Source organism: Dioscorea cayenensis, chromosome 4 (genome assembly GCF_009730915.1).
Source record: "Dioscorea cayenensis subsp. rotundata cultivar TDr96_F1 chromosome 4, TDr96_F1_v2_PseudoChromosome.rev07_lg8_w22 25.fasta, whole genome shotgun sequence".
Taxonomy (NCBI): Eukaryota; Viridiplantae; Streptophyta; class Magnoliopsida; order Dioscoreales; family Dioscoreaceae; genus Dioscorea; species Dioscorea cayenensis.
Genome location: NC_052474.1, coordinates 22022475 through 22050465, shown reverse-complemented (window position 1 = coordinate 22050465; position 27991 = coordinate 22022475). Strand labels below are relative to the sequence as shown.

General features: G+C 34.8%; 1 protein-coding gene across 3 annotated transcripts; it reads left to right on the top strand.

Annotated features, from left to right (window-relative positions):
* Nucleotides 1-85: 85 nt before the first annotated feature.
* Nucleotides 86-27223, top strand: LOC120258973 (probable acyl-activating enzyme 16, chloroplastic). Of its 3 annotated transcripts, XM_039266476.1 has the most exons (18): nucleotides 86-356; nucleotides 935-1126; nucleotides 1899-2013; nucleotides 12698-12785; nucleotides 14524-14735; nucleotides 16196-16314; nucleotides 16697-16846; nucleotides 17063-17130; nucleotides 18170-18275; nucleotides 18407-18565; nucleotides 18674-18727; nucleotides 18807-18887; nucleotides 21225-21362; nucleotides 23674-23833; nucleotides 24187-24266; nucleotides 25586-25728; nucleotides 26813-26870; nucleotides 26946-27223. In XM_039266476.1, exons 1-18 carry the CDS (start codon nucleotides 231-233, stop codon nucleotides 27036-27038), a joined length of 2142 nt encoding a protein of 713 aa, XP_039122410.1. In that variant the 5' UTR covers nucleotides 86-230; the 3' UTR covers nucleotides 27039-27223. The 3 variants fall into 3 exon arrangements, with proteins under 3 accessions (XP_039122410.1, XP_039122411.1, XP_039122412.1); XM_039266477.1 differs by lacking the exon at nucleotides 16697-16846; XM_039266478.1 differs by lacking the exons at nucleotides 26813-26870; nucleotides 26946-27223 and adding an exon at nucleotides 25288-25325 and having other exon boundaries at nucleotides 25586-25688.
* The last annotated feature ends 768 nt before the right edge of the window (nucleotides 27224-27991 follow it).

The following is a 27991-nucleotide window of genomic DNA, read 5'->3' as shown; positions in this document are numbered from 1 at the left end:
TAATATAATATATATATATTACAAAATTGGATATAAAAAAACAAAGAATTGGCAAATGGATATTTTAAACAAATGGAAACTCTAATTGCGCCTTTCTTCACTTTCGGTCAAGTCTATGCGCGCATTGAAGTCATCGCCCCCGACCGTCTTCTTCTTCTTCTTCTTCTTGTTGCTCATTTGTTCCACTGTCTTCCTCTAATCTCACCTCGCTTCACCCTTTGAGAGCTCAAATGGCGATCTGTGTTCTTTCCGCCACTAGTCTCTGCTTGATTGATCGGAGGAGGAGCTTCTTGGCAGCTAGCAATTCCCTACGGTCACGGCGGCGGCGGCGATCGAGTATTGTCTGCAACTCAGAGGTTTGTTTGTTTGTTTCTTGAGAATCTTGGGTTCTAGAAATTTAGTTTCTTGTGTTTCTTGATGAATTTCTTTACCCTAATTGTTGAATCACTGTATTCAAATTTGCTGTAATTGCTTTTTCACTACTTCTAAAATGTTGGAGGTTTGGATCGGATTATGTTTTTTGGTTTCTCAAATACAACCTACAGCTTGAAGAATGTGCCACAGTTGGTTTATCCAAGGAGGTTGTGCAATGATATTTGTAACTGCACAGTTTTAGACTAAAAAAGACTTGAAAATTCATAGAAAATCTCATTTGATTAAAAAGGGAAATTTATAGATTTACTTTTATTAATTTGATGATCTTTTTATTCTGTATATTAGTTTATTTCATGATTTCATTTATAAAGACATGAATGATGGTGATTTAAATGAAGTTACTATTTCTGAGGATGCTTGTTGCTGTTGAATTTGGAGACTAAATTCTCAGAAACAGTTGTTATACATTCTTGTGTGGTTTAATTAGCTGTATCAATCTATGTGAATCGACTGAACTTTAAAATGCTTTATGTGGCCATTTCTCATGTTTGGTTGGCAGGTAGAACGGCGGGTTATTAGAAGGTGCTCACCCTTTCTAGAGGGTGTAACATTGAAGAGCACCACTAATTTGGCCACAAATGATTGGAAAGTAGTTCCAGATATTTGGAAGTCATCTGCGGACAAATATGGTGATAGGGTTGCCCTTGTGGACCCTTATCATGAGCCAACATCAGAGATGACCTACAGGCAGGTACCCGTTTGCATCCCTCATAAAGCCATCTCATTGAAATCTATTCCGTTGATCCTCTTCTTTTTATTTTCTTGGTTTTTAAGCAAATATTCTTTATGCATTTTTGGTTATTGGAGGAATGAAATATTTTTGAAAAGTCAAAATTGTGTATCATTATACTCGTGATCTTGATATACAGTTTTATCTAGAAAGTTGTGTGTACTATTTCTCTTATGTTGTGTGCAATGCATAAAAGAATTGATCGTAGTGTAATATTTCGTTATCAATGTGCTCTTCACAAAGAAATTGTATACCATAATCTTGTTGGCTATGCTTCTAGTCTAATTATATTCTGCATTTTGCCTGCTTCCACTACTAGCTTAAGTCTTAATATTTTTCAAGTAGATGATCTTAATTGAGGGTTAGATTCATAGTTTTTTGCCTCATAATTGGTGGCTATTTCAGTTTCTTGTCAACCGATCTCCATTCCATTTTAAGTATGCTGCTAATTATGTTAAATGTATATTAGAGTTGTCATTACCAATTATTATTTTTTTTTTTCCTGTCGGCATCTCTTGAACCATCAATTTTCGATGGTCCTATCTTTGTTACTGGAATTAATATCTGAGGCTGACTAAACTCAATGTTTGGGATTATTTCGCCTTGTAGTTAACTCCATGGATCTTTCATCAATAAGGTTTTTAATATCTGATGAAGAAATTGCGTGCTGTCTTGCGCTTTTAATGTAATAAATCTAAAGATATGGCCTTGATCTTTCTTTTTGTAATGGTAGCTTGAGCAGGAAATTTTAGACTTTGCTGAAGGCTTAAGGGTTATTGGAGTTGTCCCAGATGAGAAGCTGGCATTATTTGCTGATAACTCCAGCAGGTGGCTAGTTGCAGATCAAGGTACTATGCGCAGGGCTAATCTGTTGATTATAAATTTAGTCAGTTAATTATTTGAATTTTGCTCCATGTTATTCTGTGTATTGTCCTTTGATTGAGGTTTTCATTTGTCTCCTATAGTCATGATATTTCTCATTGATATAAGTGCTCAAGTAGAAATAATATAAATCGGTAACCCATGCACCTTTAAAGAATCAAAACTTATAACGATTGTTTGCAAGATCCCCACTTGACAAGCACTTATGGCGCCCAAGAATTAAAGAATCATAGCCGGCCCGTCTTCCCACCAGTGCACAAAGAAAGACACTAACTCATCAGGAACCCATGTACCTTTCATTTGCTCGGAAAAGAATTAAGAACTCAAGTATGCTTCTAAATCAAGAATCAAGCATGAGATGCTTGTTTGAGACTATAAAGTGCTCTCCGAAAATGACATACTTGTCCCTTATTATGGGGCAAGCCTAGGAGAGGATGCATGTGCACCTTTTCATGTAGATTCCCATTTAAGAACACCTTTTTTAGTCCATTTGAAAAAGTGGCTACCAATTGGAAGAAGCGACAACTATCAACATATGTATTAAAATGTTTTGCCATCAGAGTAAAAGTCTCCTTAAAGTCAATACTACTAAGAAAAATCCTTTGCCATAATATGAGCTTTATAGCGTTTAAGAGATCCATCTGCCTTTGTCTTAATTTTATATATCCAGTTGCAACCAATTTCCTTAGGGGCAAGGACACAAGATCCTATGTGTGGGTTTTATGTGAGCATCAAATTCTTCTTGTGTAACTTTTTGCCAATTAGGATGTGAAGATGCTTCTACAAAGGATGAAGGTTCAACAAAGAATGTATGGATGATGTTGTTGCGTCACCGCAAGCGTACGGTTTTGCCAAGTAGTAGTTAAGATATCAATCCCACGGAGACAAAGGTATTGACCACCAATTAAATGCAATTAAGGTTAGCTAGGCAAAATAAAATGAGTGAGAGAGTGGAGAAATATGAACTTGAAGTAAAAGAAATCTGCAAAATTTTATAGAAATAAAAGAGAATTAACTAGAAGGGAAATCTCAGAAATATCAATTCTTAGGATGGGTTCCACCTCAAGGTGTAGTGGAATGCATGCTTTGAATCTCTCCTCAATCTAAGGAATTACTTTGAAGGCAATTGTCAAAAAAGAAATACTTGCTACCCTCTTTCAAGGTACAACAAGAAGGTTAATCAAAACTAACCCCTATTTTCATGGTGGTTAGCTTAAATTAGCCTTTAATTACAAAACAATTTATCAAGCCTCAAGAAATCCAACCTAAGGTCTCAAAGAGTCCAAGACTCAATGTCCACCTTTCAACAAACCTGAATCTCTAAGATTAAACAAGTAAATGCTTTCACATCCACAAGTATTAAGAGTTTTAGAACCAAATCAAAGCATGATATCATTAGAAGAAAAAGAGTATTTCAAAGCATAAGTATTTCTCTACAACCTTGGGCTAACCCCAATCCTAGACTAAGAGTTATATCCCTCCATAACAAAATTACAAACTACAAAATTAAATCCCATCATTTTCATCAAGAATAAAAAGATTAGGAACAAAAAGAAAACTCCTTCTTCCCTTCAAAGCCTCTTTTTAGATCCCCTTTTTTCTGGTTTCTTTCCCCCTTTTTCACTTCTTTTCAGCTCTCCTTTTTATGTCCAGCTTGGATTCGATTGCCTTTATGTTCCACAGCCACCTTGCTACACAGGTGGGTCATGTTCCTTGCTAGGCCTGGCCTTTTCTTGCTTCCTCAGTTGCTAAATAGCTCCAATCCTTTTCCTTGGCCTCATTTACTCTAGCACTATCTCCCTAGATACAAAGAAGGCTAAGGAGAATAATTACATACAAAAGTTAAGAAGAATGCATGATGAGATGACAAAAGTTTAGGTCTAATACATAAAAATATACTTCAAAAGTTGACTACAACAGATGTTCTTCTTGCATAGTTTTTTGCCAATTGGGATGACAAAAAGGCTTCTCTAAAGGATGAAGGTTTAACAAAAGAATGCATGGATGATACAAACAATTGTCAGAGGAATAAATAGAAGACAAATGAGTTAATGATATATACTTGTCAAGAAGCTGGCGAGTATAAGGTGGTTGAACACAAATTGGATGAGAGATAGGTAGAATAGGATCAACAAATAGAGATGGAAATCACACACGAATAGAATCGCCTTGGCTAAATGAAAATGCATCATCTTTAGTACCTCGTGTTGCTATCTTCAGATGATAAGAATAAACTCGTGTAATGGGAAGTGATGAACGAGGAGTAGTAGCAAGCGTTGTATCATTAGAGAATAGATTGATTAAAATTAGACTATGAGACTTATAACAAGACAAAGTATTACTTGATAAGTACAAAAGAATAGCTTCTAAAAAGACTACATGCTGAGAACATTTAATCAATTAGCAGTTGGATCAAAACATCAAATTTTTTTTTAAACAATGTCATAACCTAGAAACATAAATATATGTGATTTAGCAAATAACTTTGTGCGTTCATGAATAGATAATAAAACAAAGAAAGTTCATCCAAAAATATATAAAGAAGAATAATTTGGTGGAAAACCATACAATGTATGAATAGGAGAAAGACCAAAAGTGAGTGTAGAAGAAATACGGTTAATAACATACATGGCGTTTAAGGTAACTTCACCCCATAACACAAATAGAACATTGGTAGAAAGTAGCAATGATCTGACAGTTTTCATAATATGATGATGCTTACATTTTACAGTTTTATTTTATTCAGGAGTGTAAGGATAAGAAGTTTGATGAATTGTTCTTCCAAAGCCCAAAAACTGAGTAAATAGGTTAGATAGATATTCTTCTTTAGAATCAAAACAAAAATATCTAATCGGATTTCTAAGGTGGGTGCATACCATGGAACAAAAGTGACATAGATGCTGTACAATTTAGATTGCTTATGCATGAAGTAAATCCACATATAATGTTTATAATCATCAATAAATGACACATAATAATGTGCTTTGGCATGCATAGGTGCAAATCCCCAAATATCTGAGTAAACTAAATCAAAAGCGGATGAAGAAATAATTTAATTATTTTAAAAAGGTAAAGCATAGAGTTTGGATAATTTACACCCATGACAATTTGAAAATATCGCGAAAATTTACTTTTTATAATGTTCCGACCTAGATTTAGAAAATGTTCTAATTGAGAATGACATACATAAAACAATGTAGACCGAGAGTTTTAACTAAAAACGAAAATAAAAAGATGAAAATGTTTTAGAAGCAACAACTAACTGTGGGAGGTGAAAAAGATTCAACTCATACAAGTAAGAAACTCTACGGACTGTCCTAACTTCAGATCTTTTGTGGATTCTGCACAACACAAAAAGTAGTAGGGGAGGTCATATGATACCCTAAATCAGCTGATTAACTAATAGATAATAAATTAGCGGTGAGTTTGGGAACATTCAAAATATGATCAAGAGATGAGATAAAATTAAGACTGCCAATCCCTTGAAGGAGCATAATAGAGCCATCAACTATATAAATTAGTCTAGGCTTATTAATAGAGGAGGAACAAGTGGACCAAAGTATATCTAAGGGAGCCATATGATTGGTAACTCTAGAATCAATCAACAAAGTGATAGAAAGATTACTTGAGCTAGCTGTTTGTGCAGAGTGGGAAGATTGCAAACCTTTAGACAAACAAAATTGTTGAAGTTGATTTGACAAAAATGTTTGGACTTCTTGTTTAGATACCCCAATAGGTGAAGAAGATACTTGTTGATTAGCAAATATATAAGACAAGACATTAGCCAAAAATTCTTAGCCACATCCATTGCGTAATTGTGGTTGCCCAAAAATAGATCATCAGTAAGACTAGTAAGACTGATATGGAATGTATCCACGTCCTTGTGCTCAATCACAACCTTGAGTACTATCATCCCTATAAGTTGTGGACAAGAGTTCTTCCAAAGCTCTTTCTCATGGTAACAACTGCATTTATCTAAATTGTTTTTAGACATAAGTTTTGCTGTGAGTTGATGTAGCCTATGTTAGTAACAACAATAGGAGAATTTTGAGATTTAGTAGTGTGGAAGTCCTGAGTTTTATTTTCTATCTTCAAATGAAAGAAATACACCCACTCTTATAGGCTTTCAACCCTCTAGAAAGAATAAATTTTCAGTTATTAAAAAATCAATTCCAGCTGAAAATCAGCCAGGATTTCAGGGACAGGCTGCATGTCTATCCTGGAAATCAGCCATGTTTCAAGGGTTGTTCCAACATCCCTGAAAATCTGCAAATTAGCCATTCTCTACACTCCCCCTCAAGCTGGTGAATGGATGTCTTTCATTCCCAGCTTGTTAGTTAACTCTTCAAATCTTCGACAAGAAAGCCCTTTAGTTAAAACATCTGCCACTTGTTGTTCTGATGGAACAAATTGTGTACTGAGTATACCAGCTTCTAACTTCTCTTTGATAAAATGTCTATCAATCTCCACATGCTTAGTCTTGTCATGCTCAGTATGTGGGTTGTGAGCCATGCAAATTGCAGATTTGTTATCACAAAAATAGTATCATATTCTCATTTCTTTGGATTCTTAAGTCATCCAAAAATTATTTTCAACCATAATAACTCGCGAAATTCCAAGGGCCATAGCTCTAAATTCGCCTCTGCACTTGAACGTGCCACCACTGCTTGCTTTTCGCTTCTCCAAGTTATCAGATTGCCACCTAGGAAAATGCAATAACCAGAAGTTGACCTTGCATCGCTTATAGAACTCGCGATAATCTGCATCAAGTATAAGCCCTCGAGATTCAGACTCTTTATTTGCTCTGAAAAAGGATACCTTTTCCGGTGTAGCTTTCAAGTAGTGCGTGCATTCTTTCGTATGACTTGCGATATGCTCTTTACCCGGGTTATGCATGAACTGGCTAACAACACTAACAACAAAGGCTATGTCTGGCCTTGTATGGGACAAATAAATTAACTTGCCCACTAATCTCTGATATCTCCCTTTATCAGCTGAACTTTCACTGTGTTTCTCTCCCAATCTGTATTTTTGTTCTATAGGTGTATTAGCAGCCCTGCTACCAAGCGTTCTTGTTTCATTCAAAAGGTCTAGAATATACTTTCGTTGAGACAAGAATATACCTTCCTTTGAATAAGCTACCTCAATCCCGAGGAAATACCTCAGCTTACCAAGATTTTTTATTTCAAACTCACTTGCCAATCTTTCTTTCAATTTATCTATCTCAAGAGTATCATTTCCTGTTACTATTATGTCATCGACATAAACAAGCAATGCTATTACTTTTCCTTCACTTGAGTGTTTATAAAACAAGGTATGATCACCTCTGCTTTGGTGATAATCCATCTGCTTCATTGCTTTTGTAAACCTTTCAAACCAAGCCCTTGGAGACTGTTTCAGGCCATACAATGCCTTCCTTAATCTGCAGACCTTGTCAATGCCAAATCCTTGACTAAATCCTGGTGGTAGCTCCATGAATTCTTCTTCTTCTAAATCCCCATGTAAAAAGGCATTTTTCACATCAAATTGATGTAAAGCCCAACCAAAATGTGCAGCTAAAGATAAAAGAACTCGAACAGAATTCATTTTGGCAACGGGAGCATAAGTTTCCAAGTAGTCAATGCCATATTTTTGTGTGTATCCCTTGGCCACTAACCTTGCTTTGTAACGTTCAAGTGTTCCATCAGCTCTATATTTGACAGTGAACACCCATTTGCAACCAACTGGAGTTGCATTTTCTGGTTTAGTAACAATTTCCCATGTCTTGTTCTTTTCAAGAGCTTGCATCTCCTTTTTCATAGCAAGTGCCCAATTTTTGTCTTTCAATGCATCATCTACAGATCTTGGAATCATAATAGAATTCAAGGAGGTGAGGAAGCTTTGATGTTAGGGAGAGATATGATGGTATGAGATGAAATTTGAAATAGGATGTTGTGTACACTGTCGTGTGCCTTTCCTTAGAGCAATTGGAAGATGCAAATATGAAGGAATAGCACTTGCATCATGATTTTCAATTTCTGGTTTAGAAGGGCTTACCATTTCTAGAACCGGTCCTGGTTCTAATGATTGAGTCTGCTGTGGGGTCTGAATGGGCCTATTTCTCCTAGAGTAAACCAGCATAGGAGACTTTCTTTTTTCTATCTCAGGTTCATCATTAGAAATATGTTGGTCTGATTGCTTTACAGAAGTAGTTTGCTGGTCAGAATTTATTTTTGGGGCAGATTCTGGTATGAAATTTGGAAAAGTAGGTAAGGAAAAATCAACAAATTCAGCTGATTCATTTTCAGGTCGGGAAAGATCAGTAGATTCAGCAGATTCATCAGCCAAGAGATTCTCCCCCTGTCGATGAGTCTGCTGAGAAAGAAAATACGGAGTGGATTCATGAAATGTAACATCCATGGATGTATAAATTTTACGAGAAGGAGGATGGTAGCACTTGTATCCTTTTTGAGAATTTGAATAGCCAATGAATACACATTTAAGTGCTCTAGGATCAAGTTTGCTGCGAAGGTGTTTGTGAATGTGAACAAAAGCAACACATCCAAAAATTTTAGGAGGAAGATAGTTTGCAGAGGTATAAGCAGGAAAGAGATTTACCAAGGTCTGAATTGGTGTTTTTCCCCCAAGAACCCGAGATGGCAATCTATTGATAAGATAGGTAGCTGTAAGAGTTGCTTCTCCCCATAAGAATTTTGGAATTTGCATTTGGAAAAGCAAAGAACGGGTCACTTCTAAGAGATGACGGTTCTTTCTCTCAGCTACCACATTTTGTTGGGGTGTGTCAACACAAGATGATTCATGAAGGATACCCATATTGGCAAAGAAGGAAGTAAGATTGTGGTTAAAATATTCTGTGCCATTATCGGTTCTTAATCGTTTGATAGAGACTCCAAACTGATTTAAGATCATTTTGTGAAACAATGGAAATATAGAACTCACTTCAGATTTATTTTTCATGAGATACAACCAAGTGACCATGGTGCAGTCATCGATGAAAGAAACAAACCAACGAGCTCCATTAAAGCTAGGAACTTTAGAAGGGCCCCAAACATCAGTATGAATCAAGGAAAATGGTTCAGAATATGGTGTTTTATTTATTGGAAAAGAAACCCTGTGATGCTTGGCCAACTCACGTGTATCACACCTAAGAGATGAGACATTAACATGATGAAATAATGAAGGAAGTAATGTTTTTAATAGAGGAAAAGGAGGATGGGCCTAGCCTGCGATGTTCAAGCCAAACTCGAGAAATAAGTGGGGATTCTTGGGTTGAAGAAGATATGGAACGCTTAATGAGAACTTGGTATCCATTTCCTTAGAACCACTAGCTCCTTCAAGATAATAGAGCCCATTCTTCTCCTTAGCATATCCAATCATCTTCCCCGAGTCCCTGGTCTTGGAAAACACAATGAGAAGAGTCAAAAATAGCAAGACAGTTTAAGGACTTGGTTATTTTATGAATTGAGATGAGGTTTTTGGAAATTTTAGGCACACATAAGATGTTTTCAAGAGATAATGAAGGAGTTAAGGTAGTTTTTCCTCTGCCTGTGACATTAATAAGTTTACCATCGGCAACACTTATTTGTTTGGCCCCAAGAGTGGCTTCATAAGAATCTAGGCAACTTTTGTTGTTTGTCATGTGATCGCCTGCCTCTCGAATCTACCGCCCAAGTATTAGAAGGCACTCTGCATTCCCAGCAGGATTATTAGAAAAGAGATGTTCACCGATTGTGCCATCGAACACACACACCGAGGGTAAGGTGTCGAGGAAGCCTTTTTAGTTTGTCAATCTCTTCTTGATTGAACCCCGACTATGCTAACTTGTCCTTCATTAGTTGATTTCTGTCTATCTTCTTGAACTGCACAAAGAGCCTGAGTTCGTTGATGTTTGATTTTATTGAACACTTGCTCTTTTCCGTGCAATTTGAAACATGTGTCTTTAGTGTGACGTGCCTTCTTGCGAAAGAGGTGCACCAAAGTCCATCCCTGTTGGATGATTTATGAACTTCAAGTTTTCCTTCAGTCTGCCTTGGAGTATGTCCTCGACTATGATTGGGTTTGGTTGAAATCATTGCAGAACCAATAGCAGGTTGAGTTTCCAACATAACAGTCCTTCGATTTTCTTCAACCTTGATAGCAGAATAAACCTCTTCAAGACTAGGTGTCTCCTCTTTACCAAGTCGCAACACTAACTTGATCAAATTCAATGTTCAATCCCGCCAAAAACTCGGAAAAATTCTTTCTTCTTCTAATAGCTTCAACTGAGTTTGTGTGTCATCATTACATTTCATTGTCAGGTTTTGATAATGATCTAATTCCAGCCATATACCATTCATTAGATTATAGTACTCACATCGATGTTGTTCCCCCGCTTGGTGTTGGTGATCTTAGTTTTAATTTCATAAAGTACTCGTCAGCATCTTTCATCTTTGAGTAAGTCTTCCCGAGCCGATTCTATATATCATGGGCTATTGGAAGGAACATGAAGTTTTTGCTAATTGATGGCTGCATAGAGTTCCATAACCAAGACATGATCATGGAGTCTTCTTCATCCCAAGCCCCGAAACTTTGGGTCATTTTCTTTTGGGGAATCTCCAAAGTCAAGTGACTAATCTTTCCCACGCCCTTTAAGAAAGTCTTCACCAATTGTGACCATTGTAAATAGTTCCTACCATCCAGCGATAGGTAGTATTCAGGTTGTGTAGCTCACCGTAGAGTTGTGAGGCTCCATTGAAGGAGCTGGTTGGAAATTATTGAGTTTCTTGAAACTTCTGACATTGACAATATTTAGATATGAAAGGCTGGAAAGAATAACAATGAGAGCCAAAGTAGGAAAAGATGGCAATGAAGGCCAAAGTAGGATAAACAAAGATGACAATGAAGGTTGAAAAGATGGCAATGAAGACCAAGAAAAAAATGGCAATCAAGACCAAGAGAGAATTTTAAAGCTCTAATACCATGTGGAAGTCCTGAGTTTTATTTTCTATCTTCAAATGAAAGAAATACACCCACTCTTATAGGCTTTCAACCCTCTAGAAAGAATAAATTTTCAGTTATTAAAAAATCAATTCCAGCTGAAAATCAGCCAGGATTTCAGGGACAGGCTGCATGTCTATCCTGGAAATCAGCCATGTTTCAAGGGTTGTTCCAACATCCCTGAAAATCTGCAAATTAGCCATTCTCTACAAGTAGATGGGAATCATTGAGTCAACATGAGTATTTTCTGCAATTACTTCACTCATAGTTGCATAAAGGGTAGGCAAGGGCGTGCGATGTAAGAGAGAACTCCTAACAGACACATAATCTTTTATTAATGTCATCACCAATTTAGTCAAATGTTGTTTATCTCTTTGCTCGCAAGTCAATAAGAGCCATAAGTGCTAATGGATCCCCCAATATACTTAATTTGGTACAAAAATCTTGAATAGAAGAGTCATCTCAGTGGACCGCGCATATTTGTCCTTGTATTGATATTCTTTGGCATAACTATCATGCATGTAAAAATTTGTTAGAAAATCCCACGCAACTTTGGCAGTAAAAAATTTAGATAATTGAAACTAGTATCCTGGGAAACAATATTGTTGATTTATGTGATGATTTTTGCATTGGTGATACACCACTCTTGTAAGCGTTATTCAGATAAGATAATGTTTCTATAGAAGTATCATGTTTCATATCAAGAATAAGCATAACTAAGGATCCATCAATTTACCTCAGCACATTTTTCCTATTAGAAAATTAGTCATCACATGAGGCCAGTAATATATTGGTTGGAATCTCTAAACGAGTATTAATTGCTTGGAATAAAACTTCATGGCAAGAATAAATCCTTGCAAAGAAATATTATTAAACCATCTAAATGAGTGTTTGGAAGTGTTTTATAAAATATTATTTGATAAAGAAGTTAAAAATGGACTTAGGTGAGCCAAAATTTCAAGGTCGGCCAATGCAAGTCTTGAGTCAACCAACCTTGTGTATATCTCCCCTGTGGAAAACTTTATAGGTACAGGTTCCCCATTTGAGCATTGCTTTCTTGATGTGCTCATTCATTTGTAGGTCATTGCGAAGATTGACATTTGGATTTGATATGTTATTATCAAATAAAAATGGACTGATTTAATAATCAAAATGTAGATTACAAGTGCACACAGCTTGGTTTACCCTGCATTCTTCTGGGATAATGAGATATTATCTAATTACATCTCCTTTAACCTTATATCAAAACTTCAAATACATATTATATTATGGTGCATAATAGCACAATAACTAATATATATATATATATATATAGATTATGTTCTTATTTTTGTTTTGGTTTTAACATCGGGATAATTTCTCTAATTTTTCTATTTGCATGAAGCCTGCTGGATGAAACCTAGCTGACTACTATAACAGTTAGTCTCTAATTGAGTATGCATATATCTATGTATTTACGTGTGTGTATATATATGTGTGTGCGTGCGTGCGTGTGTGTGTATGCATATATACACGCACAGTACTGTAATTGATATCTAACATAAGAGAGTGGTTGGTCTAATTGGTAAATCTTCATGCTTGTACTTGATTTTAGTACCAGTTCTTCATGCTTGGTTGAAAGTCATTGTGTTTGAGTTTTCGTTGTTAATTGCTATATAAGTTTTGATGTTGTAGGGATCATGGCTATGGGTGCAATTAATGTTGTACGTGGTATGAGGTCATCTGATGAAGAATTGCTTCAAATATACAAACATTCTGAAAGGCAAGGAAATTAAGCTCTTCCATCATGTTAGTTTTCTGCCCATTTCAACTTTTATTTATCACTCTTGCTTTTTAACATTCACTGTCTATAATTTAAGACTTGCACTGTTCTGTACTGAAATTTTTGACAAATGTCCTTTTACTGCAATCAGTGTGTTGACTACTATAATATTGAAGTGCTCTATCTATTAACTTGAGTTATTTGCAATTTGGGGTGTATATTAATAAAATGTTCAATAAGTAATAATATTGAAGTGCTCTATCTATTAACTTGAGTTATTTGCAATTTGGGGTGTATATTAATAAAATGTTCAATAAGTAATGAGGTTTTCATTGCTTCTTTAGTTTTAGATCTTTTGCACATTTAATAATGTCAGAGTAACATTGGTTAATTTGAAAAATGTGAATTTGAATGTATAAACCTGGGTTTCTCATTATATTGGCTTAAGCTTTTAGAATTTAGGTTAATTAGGCCAGATAGTATGTTTGGTTTGCATCTAACATTATGTTAGGGCTTGATTTGTTTGGTTTGTGTACAACGTGCCTAGTTAAAATAAACTAGCATGTATCAAAAGAGCGTGCTAGAGTATCTAATTATCCCACATCAGTTAATTTAGAAATTATGGATTTATTTTGGGTGCCTCATCCTATCAACTTAAGCTTTTTGGTTGAATTTGGCCCATATAATGTGTTTGGTTTGCATTAACAATTGTTACTCTTCCTAAGGTGGTTGCTAGACTATCACATTGGCAGCAAGGAGCACATCAAGCTGTAAATACCTAGATTGCTGACTGCATCATTTATGAAGGATCCATAAACCATGCAGCTTATGGAAAATGTTATATGATACAAGCTGTACGCTGCAATTGCACAATGGAACTTTGAAATGCGCCAAATAAAGTGCAAATGTTTTTTGGAGAAAATATCAAGATTGGGAGCCTTGGGTTGCTGCCTGAAAATAATGTGAGAACCTATTTGAGTTTGACAGAATTGGACCTTACTTATTTTCAACTCAGCATATCCATGGTGATAGTGGCTTTATGTGGACCTTAATAGCTCTATTTAGTTCTCGTTTTATTCATTTGGTCTATCTATTGAACTCTTTGTTCTGGCACCGTTTAGTAGTCATCATTTGACTTAGGAGAATAGCACTTGGTATTGAATTTGATTGATTATATTATAGCATATTAGTGTTTTTTTTTTATTAATTATTTGTTTGATGTTGTTAATCATGTCAAATACCTGATGGATTTTATTTTTTTGACAAGATTAACTGGTTGGCTAAAAATTGGTTTATGATAAACCATGATTTGCCATATTTAATTTATGTATTTTTTGATATATTAGGTATCATTATGATTAATCATTTATATTAATCAAGTCTTTCATGCAGAAAATCTTTACAGTTGTTGATTCACAATATTTGCAATGTGATTATTAACTGGAGTAAACATACGTTCACCATATATTAATTCTGTGTATCATCTTCATTTTTTGATTGATTATGTATTTGGTGCACTCAACTGATTTGACCATATATGTTGAGCAATTTCAATTGTACTTAATTATGTATTTTATCAAAATAATATTTTTGGATGAGCATGTATTTTATGTGACCAATCAATTTTGATTTTTAGTAAATTATTTGATATCATTGTCTAATTTGATTAACCAGGTATCTAATTCGTTACTTTCTCACACACTTCTTTAATTGCTTGCCCTTGTATTTGTCATCACAGTGTTGCTCTTGTTGTTGAAAGTCCAGAATTTTTTAACCGTCTTGCGAAGTCTTTTATTTCTGAGGTGGATAAAAGATTCATTATTCTCTTATGGGGTGAGAAGACATTACTAAATAGTGGAAGCATTAAGAATATTCGATTGTTTGATTACAAGGAGATTATAAAGTTGGGTAAAGAAAACCGCGATTTGTTGCTCCAATCTTGTGTAGAAGGTGACACTTTCTTTTTGTTGATTATCAGTTAAACTTTTAAAGAATATCCTTTCTGCCAGACCAGGTGTTATGTAACTTACATTTACCTGAATTATTAATTTATTATGACTGAGGGTGCATATCTTGATGTGCTTTGAAATTGTGGTTTGATTTTCTTGTATGAGCGCACTGTCTGGTCTATTCTTTCCAACATCAGTCCTTAATTTTCATTTGCATCATACATTTTAGATTGTAGGTTGTTGTGTGGATGATGTTTCATATATGCAAAGTAAACCAAATAGATTGAAGAAGAAGAAAACCAGAAATTCATTGATGGATCTAGAAACTTAAATAATAGTCTTCAAATAACAAAATAGTGGTTACCACAGTCTCATAAAGAGAACATAAAGATTATGGTTATCAACATAATCCCAAAAGGCATTATTATCCTTCTAAACTGAACTAGGATAAACACGGAAATGACTGTGAATTATTAAATGATAATTCTTTACAAGAGTTCACATTTTTGTATATTTCTGAATATGATTTGTCTACTTTACAACAAGAAAAGGGAATAAGATCACTCATTTTGCTAAATTTTGGATGCATTTGTCTTGCTCTAATATCTTTTCTAAATTCAAATTCACCTGACTTACTGGTTGCTCTATTTCACTTCATTGATTTGCTAATCAACCTTGATAAGAGTGTCTTCTCAATTTTCTTCTAAGATCTTATCTCAGGGATAAGACACGCAATGACCAAGCATGACCTGAGGAAAACTTCAAGCATTACCTATCGCGGCCATTCCTTCATTTGCGGGAATTCTACTTAGTTAATTGTGTCTTGAATGACTAATGGCATAATCATTAGTAATCTCGCATCAAACTAGAACCCTGGTTTTAAGAATTTGGCATAATTTTTAGTTGATGGACACCATGAGCTCAGTCTGCCTTCAAGTTGCTGAATTCTGGAAGTGCTTGACTTTCTTATCAGCACAAACTAGGAGAAAAAAAATGGAACATCTTGCATCCTCTGCTTTTTGTTTTATTTTTTTATTTTTTGTAAATATTGCAAACTTTTCATTTGGAGGAAAGTGGACAAGCCACGGATTGAACCCTCAACCTCTGATTAGGGTGGGGAATGAAATAGTGACTCTCCTATTGTAGGGATGGCATAAATCTTGCAAGTTCTACTTGCCCTTCAACTCATTCACTTTCATTGGAATGTCAATTATTTAACTATTTGTATCTAATCATTAAGAAGGTGATGGCAATTTCACGAGGTCTGCAGTTTGCTAGAATTATTCATTATCCATGTGCAATATCTTTGCTGCTTTTTGTTCAAAATATTTAACAAATCAAAGGAATGCCTTATGTCCACGAATTGTTTTACTAATGCCTTCATCTGTAACATTTTACTGAATAGTTATGCCTGTCAAATGCTCCACATTTTAACTGAGTGAATTAAGTGGGGTACTGCAGGGAAAGACGAAACATATGAAACCATCAGCCCTGATGATGTTGCTACGCTTATGTATACAAGTGGAACTAGTGGCACACCAAAAGGTGTCATGCTTACTCATAGAAATCTTTTGCATCAGGTATAAACAGCAGTCTGTCTTGTATTTTGTACCTTTTAGACCTTATGACATGTTTTGCTCCAGTCTTTTGCATTAGCTATAAATAGTAGTTGAATGATTGTGTTCCAATGACACATTCAAAATTTTTCATATGTAGCTCTGTCACTGCAGTTTAAATATGAAAGTCTGTCTGATTGTTATATGGTTCACTATTTTGAGAGCCCATTTATGCTTCTTTTTCTGTATATCTACTTCAGAAGCATGAATAAGAGAGCAATATGACGAGGAATAAGGGAACAGGGTACTCTTGGTCCTGATGCTTATTTTATTGTGGGGGACTCTTTGTTTAGGTACTTACTTTTTGCATTCCACGTTTCTGATAGATGCTAATATGGTATTTTAGATAAGGAACTTGTGGGAGATTGTGCCTGCAGAACCTGGTGATATATTTCTTAGCATGCTTCCATCTTGGCATGCATATGAGCGTGCTTGTGAATATTTCATTTTCACCTATGGGATCGAGCAAGTTTACACAAATGTGAAAAAATTGAAGGTAAAGATCTTGTATCTCTTATGACTCTTAAAAATGATCTGATATTGGTTTAGAGTTTTCATGTGGACCAATTTAGTGTGTTCATCTGTTTGTCTCTTTCTTAGATAAATGTTTTTTGGCTACTGAATTTCCATAAGTGTATGAACTAGAAAAATTATGCATATGCCTTTTTAATCTTTTATATCTGTCTAACTTTATTCCTTTCCCTTTGTGCAGGAAGATTTGAAGCGATATCAACCACAGTACCTTATTTCAGTTCCACTCGTTTATGAAACTCTTTACAGGTTTGGTACTGTTCTGTAAAAGTTTTTCATGCATCATCTTGGGAAGAGGTGTAATTTCACCGGACACCATTACCTTTGGATGGTCCCATTTATCATATTTTGCAATCTTATTGTTGTATTTTGTGTGCATGTTCCTTCTTGACGTGGGCCAATGCAATTAAGCATTAATCTATTTGTTAGCTTAACATTTCATATCAATAAAGGAAGTTGAAGTCAATGAGTGGTACCCTAACCTCTGTCTTGGTCATCAATTGTGTGGTTTCCTACCAGCCATTTATTGCATACATTGAGATCTAACCTTGTCATTCCTAATGTTCTGGTATCTTGAACTATAAGGGTGTGTTTCGCAAATGGATAAACCTTGGATAAAGAGGTTTATCCAGGGTTATCCATGGATGAATTGCTAAAGAACAATTAGAAATTATGGATAGGTATATGAATAGTTAACCAAGTCAAGCCAAATATTTTTGGATAAACCTGGTATCTTGATACAGGGATAAGTTATCCATCCCTTTATCCATGTTTTTTGAAATAGCATTTGTAATAAAGCCCTCTGTCCTTATTTTATCCCAACAAGACTTTTTTTTTTGGATCTGGATAAAGACAGATAAGCACTAGATATCTTTATCAATGGCACACCAATTTTATTTTTCTCAAAGTACTTATCCATTTGCCAAACACAGCCCAAGGGAATTAGTAGTTTCTGGAGATTTGAATGCTAAACATTCTTGCTTTAGTGGCATGCTGAACAAAGAGATATTGTGGATTTTGGAAAGAGAAAGGAGCAGGTAAGAGGCAGGCTAAGGGAATTCTGTATGGATAAAGAGGCAATTTTACTCATTTGATGGCTTTTTAATGTATGAACCTTTGACAGTGCCTTTTTTTTTGGTTGTTGTTGTTGTGTGTGTGTGTGTGTTTGTAAGGAAATTCTCCTGTCTACTCTCATTCTATTCAAAATCATTTTTGCATGTATGTATACATAATTCAAAGTTTTAAGAATTCATCAATTCCTTGATAAAATTCCAATCCTTGTCTGCAGCTCAATCCAGAAGCAGATATCTTCAAGCTCTGCAGCTCGGAGATTTATAGCTCTCATGCTAATCAATGTCAGTTTGTTATACATGGAAGCAAAAAGGATTTATGAGGTTTTTATATCATTCCATTACATCTTATTATTCCATGTGCGACACTGACGTAGCATGGTTCTAATTGCATCACTTAAAATTCTTTGAAGATAATTATGCTTTCATTAATTATTTGACCTTCTCCTGTGAAGGGAAAATTTCTCCTGGAGAAACAGACGAACCATCCTTACATTTTTGTGTTTCTTGACTGGTTGTGGGCAAGACTTGTTGCAGCAACTTTATGTCCATTACATAATCTAGCATTGAAGCTAGTCTATAGTAAAATTCACTCTGCAATTGGAATATCAAAGGTACCAAATGGAAAAAGTTTGTTCTTTTAACGTATCAAATCATGTTAATGAGGATTTTAGAAAAATAAATAAATTAATTAATTAAAAATTCTCTATGACATCCTGCAGGCTGGTATAAGTGGTGGTGGAAGTTTGCCTAATTATGTGGACAAGTTTTTTGAGGTTAGTATGTTCCAGTACACTATTGTGATTATTTTGTGAAGACTGTCAATGACATAATAAATTATGTCTGCGCTTTTAGGCTATAGGGGTGAGGATACAAAACGGCTATGGTCTAACTGAATCTTCCCCAGTACTTGCTGCTCGGCGACCTGCTTGCAATGTATGGAATCAATTTGGATAGGACTTATATGGTATAATCTTTTCATCTTCATGGACATGGCCTCTCACTAGTGAAGTTGGTTTTCCATAATAATTTAATTTTGAAATTATTGGCATCAGAAATAGTGCCTCCTAGAAATTCAAATTTGCATGGTTGACCACTGTCCTGCCTAACCTACTTTGGGTAATTCTTTGTCCTATATGTGCAGAGTTAATAATAAATACTATTGTTTTGGTCATGCTTAGAAACTTTCTTGGCTCAATCACTCAAATTTATGCGCCAAGCATGTTTTCTTGGGGGACTAACTTAGTTAATGATAACGAAGAGGTTAAAACTTCATAATTATTATTGGTTTCTTGTTATATTTTAGGTTTGTGACTTTGAAAGATCCTAGAAATTTTGTTGAACAAAATTAACTTGCAAAAGCTAGCAGTTAGAAGTCAATCATGAAGAAAATGACCTTTTCATGGGATCTAACTTAAGCCAGTTTGGAGCTTTGCGCAATCGAACATTTTTAACTTTTTGTAAGCCTCCCAATTTAAAGTTAGATGCCCATAAGATGAGTTCACCAGAAGTTTTAAATTTGAAATTTCTTGTAATAGACTTCTCAAATAGACTTAAACTCCTAGTGCTAATTTTTCTACTACTATTACTATTACTCACTCTTCACCTATTTTTAAGCCTAAATTTCTTTAAGGGTGTTTTGAACCTACACTAACCAAGAATCCTAAGAACTAGAAGCATCAACCAAAAGCTCAATTTTTAGAGAGAAAATCGATAATAGATGATGATGGCCCCAGGATGTAGATCTCCTTAGTGCCATTAGTGTGATTTAGGAATATGGTTTAGTGTTGCAAAGATACGTTTGGACCGTGAGATCTCTAAGATGAACTAACCCGAACACATTTGCGATTAGCTCCTAATGCTATATGAGAGTTGGCTTAAATCAATTTATAACCCTCTTATGATTGCATTATGTTCTAAGGGTCTTTGTCATAGGGATTTCCCTAAGGCGGAAGGCTTGTCAGCACCTGAGTTCTCGGTTATGCCGACTCCTTAAAGCACTATCAATCTATGTATGACCTAGTGCAAAGAGACCTTCCTCAAATACACCATTCAAACATGAATTACGGAGTTCTCCATAATGTAACTCAAGGCATATGAGAATCATAGATGGAATCTCAAACAACAAAATTGCATTACCCAAACCAAAATATCCAACAATCACATATTCACTTTAAGGTTCACTGACATCCAATGACCTTGAGAGTTTAGTTCAACATATACATAAAATCAACAAGATAAAGCAAGGAAAAGCACAAGGGAATCATTTCTAAACTCCCCCTTGATGAGATAATGGTGAGGAAAGAAGAATGCTTAAGGCACCTAAGGATGCCGTTTTGAATCCTCCCAAGGCTCCCTTGAAAGATGCGTTGTTCCCCAATGTTAGATCTTTAGGATCCACCCTTTCTTCATTGCAATCACGCCTAGATCTCCTTTCTACAATGAGAAACTTCCTCCAAGGGTTGTTGTTGGCTATGGCTTTCAAGGCTCTCTCAAAAAAGCCCTAAAAAAAAAAACTATTTATATCAGACGTTGGTGTAGGGTCACGTGGGGGCGCATAGGAGTTTGTGCAGAGTGTGGTAAAAGTCAAATTTGGGAAAGCCTAACAATGCATGTGCCTACCGCGTGGGCTTACAAGTGCCCACACATCTTTCAGCTCGTTCCGTGTGATCTTTGGAGCTTGCACAGAGTGTTAAAACACGCATATGGGAAACCTGATGATGTGTGCAGCCTCCTATGCGCATGCGCACCTTTCAGCTCATTTCTTGCGGTCTACTATACCAGCCGCACAAAATTATGTGCGGGTGATACAACAGTAGCACAACAAATATGCTATAGTAACCTACTACATTAGACTGCTACGATAGTTAGATTTAAAACTCATCCATTTCACCTTGAAAACACTTTGTAGTGCATTCTCGAGCCCCGCCCCAATAGCCTCTTTCACGCTTTGTGGATGAAAATATAGCAAATTAAACCTAAAACGGACGTTGATCCATATAAATACATGCAAAGTGTATAAAATAATACAATGAAAATATTGTACATTTGGACACTTATCACCATTTTTTAGACATTCTTTACATGAGTGTCCTGCCATGTCACTGAAACAATCAGATTGCTACTAAAAGTTAAATTAGGTGTTTTATATGGGTATTTATTTTTTTTAAAAAAAATACCCTTTGTTTAGTTGTGCTATGGCAGAAGCAATCTTCCTTGTGCAACTCAATTTTACATTTTCTTTATTTTCACATTCTCTTTTGTATCTTGAAGGTTCTTGGTACAGTGGGGCACCCTCTTAATCACACCGAAATCAAGATCATAGATGCAGAAAATGGTGAAGTTTTACCAGATGGCTTGAAAGGCATTGTCAAAGTCAGAGGCCCACAAGTTATGAAAGGTTACTTCAAGGTAACATGTTACCTATAATTTCAATTTTACCATATGCCATGTCCTTCGCTCGTTTTTATGTAAGTGGATAAGAAAATTTTCCCATATTTTATGTTTAAATTTTATTATTGAAACCTTTATCATGGATTGTATTTATAATTCAGCGGTAAAATATTGTCATTTTCCAAGAGACCTTATTAACAATTTGTATCTATTGTTGGTATGAACACTCGGATGGATAGATTATGATTTAATGTGATTTATATGCTGGGCATTTTCATGCATTTTCATCTGTATGCATACAACAAGTGATTGATTTGCTGGTTGTTTATTGTGGAATTTTTGTTTTGCACATTTATGCATGCTTAGCCGTTATTTGAAGTTATCGATATTTTGTTTACATCTATGTCAATGTTGCTTTAATGAGAAAACAAGACTTGGTACAATTTTATAAATCAAAGAAGGAGATCTGTTATGAAAAAATTTGTTATTTTGGAACATAATTCTATTGTTTTCTATACCATGGAAATTAACCTCGAGAGATGAGCCCTAGTTTCTTTTATGTTATTGTACGTTATGTTTTTAGGTTTTGTTTTTGTTATCTAATAAAAGATCAAAAGAATATCAAGGTTGGTGAAGAATGTGTGAAAGTAATTTAGCAAAAGGAGTGTTAATTACAATAGTCAAAGCATGGCCCATACAGAGAGACCATCCGCCAATAAGTCAAAGAAATATAAAAGAATTTCTCTAACAATACACCCCCTCAAGTTGGAGCATATACATCTTGCATGCCCAATTTGGACAAAATCTTCATAATGTGAGCCTTGGGAAGCACCTTTGAAAATATCAACTAGTTGTTTCAATGATTTAAGGAGATGGAGTGCATATCTGACCACGCATCACAGCATCACGGATGAAATGGTAGTCAACCTAGATATGTTTAGTGTGTTTATGGAATGTAGGATTATTAGTGATGAAAATTACTAACTTGTTGTCACTATACATAGGTATAGGATGTTGGATAGATATGCCCATGTTAAGACTACCAATGGCTTATGTAATTAATTCAGTTACAAGAGCTTCTAAGATTAAGGTTCACCACAACACAAAGATAGATAAAAGACTTCATATTGACTCTTTCTCGTTAAAGTTTAATTGTTTTAAAAATGGAATGTCCTACGATGCTCACTATTTTCTTTTAGAATATAGCGATGCTTCTAACTTAGAACAACTCCTATTTTCATGATAATTGAATCTAATCAGATCCTTTAAGTTTTATATTATCCAGTAATCCTCAAGAAATCATAATCTAGGATTTCAGGTTCAATTCTAGGGTTTCCAACACCTTAGCTCACCTTTTAGTCTTTCCTTTGGTCTAAAATCATGCAAATATGAGGGGTCCTTCTCATTCACAAGCATTAAGTACCATAAAATTAAATCAAAAGGAAATAAACATTAATACGAAAATATAAGTCAATACATTGTTAATTATTTAAACATTAGGCTAATCCCAACCTTAGAACAAAAGATCTACTCGCTCATGTTAGATGTATAAGCCAAAAGGTTCATATCAATCATAGATCTAAATATGGAATAAATCAAGGAATTAGAAAAAAGAAACTCTTGATCATTCACGCATGATGTTCTTGTAGATCAATAAATCTCTCCTTTGATCTTCGTCCTCTTTCTCCTTTTTGATAGCTTTAGATGATCCCAAGCTCTTAGAGATATCATATCCTTGTTACCGTAGCCAAATGATTTCATGAAAATCCTCTTTCTTGGCCTTTTTAGTAGATTAAGGTTAAATTAGATTTGTGATGACGACAAAGATCCACGGCTATGTTATCTAGCATGTGCAGGTTGTGCTTCTTCTAGGGTTTCAATCTTTTGAATTTCCACACCATGATCTGTGGGTGTGGAAGCTACCACAGGTCACCCATGTTTTAAATAAATGTTAGACTCCACTTATCTGCATGCAAACTGATAAAAAAACAGTAATTTCTAAAAGAGTGAAATTCAATAAAGTTATTCTATAACCTTTCTGCTCAGTGTGCTCACTAAATAGGAATATAGGATTGCTCGCTAAGGTGCCAATGGATGTTATGACCATGCAATCATAAGTAATTGCTCTTTTGCTTCTTTTTTTTTTTTCCAACTTAAATCTAGGACTTGACTTTTTTTAATAATGTTTTTCTCGACTAGGCTTGTAGTTCATTTTCCAAAAGCAATTTTATATTTGCTGAGAAAACTTTCATCATTTCTGTATTTAGAAAAACAAATCATTGAGAACCATTTCTTATATATGTTGTTTTATGTAATTTACATTTCTTAGAACCCATCAGCTACAAGTCAAGCCTTAGACGGCGAGGGTTGGTTGAACACAGGTGATATAGGTTGGATTGCTCCAAAAAGCTTTACTGGTCGCAACCGGGAATGTGGTGGGATGCTTGTTCTTGAGGGTCGTGCAAAAGATACAATTGTTCTGACAACAGGTATATCTTTAGTTTGATGTCTTTCCAATTGATATCATTCCTTTAATGTCAGGACTTCAAGACATTCTAGCTTGATATAAATTTTTCTCTTGTGCCTCTTCCTGTTGTATGCCATCTGAGACATGCATTCTTGACTGATCTTCATAATCATATACATTATGTTTGATTGTATGGAATAAATTGGGATGAGTTGGAATAAGAGTTTGGAATTTGACTCTACATTGAGGGTAAAAACTTTATCCCAAATTATCCATAAGATTTGACTTGGTTAATATGTATTAAAAACAATTTATATACTTTGTATTACTAAATTAATTCTGTTGTTGAAATTCATGTTCTGCAAAAATATTCAGGTGAAAATATTGAACCATCAGAACTAGAGGATGCTGCCTTGAGGAGTAATTTAATTCAACAAATTGTGGTCATTGGGCAGGTAAAACAGGATATCTCATATTTCTTATTTTCCGATATAATTAATTTGAAGCATTAAAAAGATGTTGTCTAAGTGTCTATATGTGATGCATAAATTTCTGTGGATAATACATAACATCATCCTCAATTGATATCACAATTTAGGGATGCAATCGAGCTGAGCCAAGCTTTGAAGTGATGCTTGGGACTTGGCTGCAAGAGCTCGTGCTCAATTCAAGCTTGATACAAGCTCAGTTCATAAAATATTCGTTAATAATGGAAACAAGCCGGGCTCAAGTTCAGCTTGTTAATGAGCTTGTTAAGTGTGCTGAGCTCGAGCTCGAGATCAAATGAGTACAGCAATAAATTTATTCAATACAAGCCAAAATAAAGTTTAAAAATATTTTCCGCAACGATATTTCTAGCTTGCAATCAAGCTTGCAAACAGGCTCGTTTAACAGGCTCGCAAGCCTTAACGGGCCAAATAGTACGAGGCACAAACTCTTCTCAATTAATTATTCAAGCTGAAAAATCAGGCTTGAGTTTGACTCGTTTGCTTAATGAATGAGTTTTTTTTTAGCCAAGCTCCAAGTAGCTCGCAAACAATTTGGTTTGTTTGCAGCCCTTACACAATCCAACTTTTTAAGCATTTTTTTCCTAAACATCTCACTGACTAAATGCTTCACCTGGTGTTGATAATATTTCTACTCTTTCTTTTTCTTTTTTGTTTGACTCATTTAGTCAACAGAGAATATGAAGATGATCTCATTGTTGCTTATCTTTTAAGCTTGTGAAACCTTGGATGTGATCCTGTTATATAGTATTGAAGCGAATAGTAAGAATTCAAGATGGTATGGAAATGTAGATGAAAAATCTTCAATTAGAAGAGTAATTTCGGTATCTGTAGATAATCGAGATGAGAGTGTTGTTGACTCAAATGTTAGCTTCTTCAATTAGAAGAGTAATTAGAATCTTCAATTCAGTGTAACAATGACTAATGTGCATTTCTTGACTGCACTTATTGCATTATAATTCTCCAACAGGTTTTCCTTGCAAGTGCCTGAGATCCACTCTCTACAATGTATGTTTTGCAATTATAATTTTTGATAAATTTTTCATGTGTATGTATGTATGTATCTATTATGAATATTCTCCTTTTCTTTTTTGTGTGCCTCTTCAATGACCATTGACTCTTTGTTCTCCATATGATTCTTCGGCTAAAATAAATATATTTTATCAGTATCTTGTTCAGTGTTGATTTTTTCTGTTTAAATATCTTGTATTCCTCGTATGGTTATTCCAATTTTTCGAGTTACATGAATTTTCCAGTACCTATTGTAGGATCAACGTCGTCTTGGTGCTCTCATTGTTCCAAACAAAGAGGAGCTTCTAGCAATGGCAAAGGAAGATTCACTCTCGAGTGATCCTTCTGAACTTAATAAAGATGAGATAATGAATCTATTACATCATGAACTCAGCTCTTGGTAAGGATATTTTTATTTTTGCTTAGCATATACTCTCTGTTGTTTGTGCTTTCTTAGAAAATGGCTGTTTTTCTGATGATTTATGAAATACTCCACTGCATTGAGCCTGATGCTGAAAGACAAATACATCATGTCTGCACACGCGTGCAAAGACACTTTTGCGTGCATTTTATTTTAGCTTGTCTATGTGAAGGTAAATTGCCCATTAATATGTTTGTAGCTTTGTAATGGTTGACAGAATATGGATCAAAATTGAATTTGGCAGATGACTAAATTGAATTTTAGCTTGTCTATGTGAAGGTAAATTGCCTGTTAACATTTTTTGTCTTTGTAGCGGTTGACATAATATGGATCAAAATTGAATTTCGCAGCTGACAAATGCTCGTTATTCATGCATTTGAATATAATCATAATTTTGTAATTGACGTTACTGGTAGATGCCTCGTATTGAAATAAGGACCTAGCACTTCGGTGAGTACCATCTCACCAACCAACTTGGTCTTGAAATGTTCTACTTCTTTGGTGATAAATTGTCTTAATTTTCCAATATCACAAATTTTTATCATCTTATCAGTAATGAAGATGGCTTGAGGGCTCTGAGTCACATTTGTTGCAAACTGAACAAGTGCCCGATTCAAATATAGGGTGCCAAATCTAGACTTTGTATATATTCAAGTTCAAACTTACTATATTAATTAATGAGTGAATTTTCCAGTCCATCACTTACACATTCGATTGTTCAAAATATCACCTTGTTTTCTTTGAGAACACTTAACTTGAATGAACATGTGAAATTGATGGTTCAATGAATACAACAGCCTAAGACATAAATATGCAGGCAATTGTACATGGAAATGGTAAAGTTCTTGATCTTTGCTCTATGGATTTAATTTTTTCTATTACTAGCACTTGAATTCAGAATAAGAATCTTGTGTTTTGAGCTTTCATTTATTCATTATGCATCCATTTTGGGTTCTCTACTTATTCTGATACATCTTAATCCATAAAATTGTATTTTGAATTGCCCTCAATCATGTAAAAAGTAGTAGAGAAACAATGCCTAACTGGTTTTTATCTGATGCAGGACGTCAGGTTGCTTGTACCAAATAGGACCCATTTTGATTGTGGATGAGCCGTTTACGGTAATCTTTCCTTTAAATTACCATCACTTTTATTATTCTACCATTCATTTGGATTCTCACTTTGTTCAGTTGCAGATTGAAAATGGACTGATGACCCCAACAATGAAAGTGCGAAGGGACAGAGTTGTCGCCCAATACAAGGACCGGATCGCAAAACTCTACCAGTAAAATATACTTCACAGGTCCTTTCTGTTTATGATGGCATGCACGTAACAAACTTTTAGTGTTGTGCACAATATCTATGTGCATTGCTTCATATTATAAAAATAAGTGGCTTCTCACTTAGAAGGCATAGTATTTTATGTGCATCGCCAAAATGATATAACCAATAATATGAGTTATTTTTCTTGCAATTTTTGTGTGATTGGAATTTCTGAATGTTCCGTTAATCACAGCAAGCATCGTAAGTGTAAATCAAACATTTTAAAGTGTTTGTGAAAAATTCTATGAAATGCTTAAATCTTGTATAATTGTTTGCCAAGCTATTCCCTTGATTATGATAAATCCAACAAAGATCAAATGTATGAAAATGTATATGAATTTGTTTTATATAATTCTTTTAACTTGTATCATGGTATTTACTTGGTCTTGCCCTAATGCTGCAGGTCATCACATCTAATTATTTAATATCTCTACAAGGTGGTAAACAAACCCAATATGTTTTTTTTTATTTTAATTTTGAATTAGTGTAAATTGACTGCTTTATGTGCTTCTCATTTATCAAGTACTATTACTTGTGTGTTTTTTCTTGTTTCAAATCATTGTAAATCAACTGGTATATGATGAAAAGTTTGAAAATCCTCGAACTTAATAGTACTTGATGTAAAGAGGGATTTTTTTAGAAAGTTTTGGAAAATCTCAAGATTTGAGGGTAACTCATTATATTGAGAAGCTTAGAAGGTTTGTTTTGTAAATTATAGGTAATGTGAGAATGGTAAGTTATGCAAAAGGCGATAGAGGGAAAGATGGGAAACTATAAAAGAGAAGAATGTTATCTCAGATTGAACAGATAAACAAAAGTTAGATATAAATTCAGTTATCTTTCATTTCCAACATTTCTTAGTTTGCTCTCTTAAACTAGATTTACTGCAAGAATAGAGCAAAGAAAGAGAGAGCTGAAG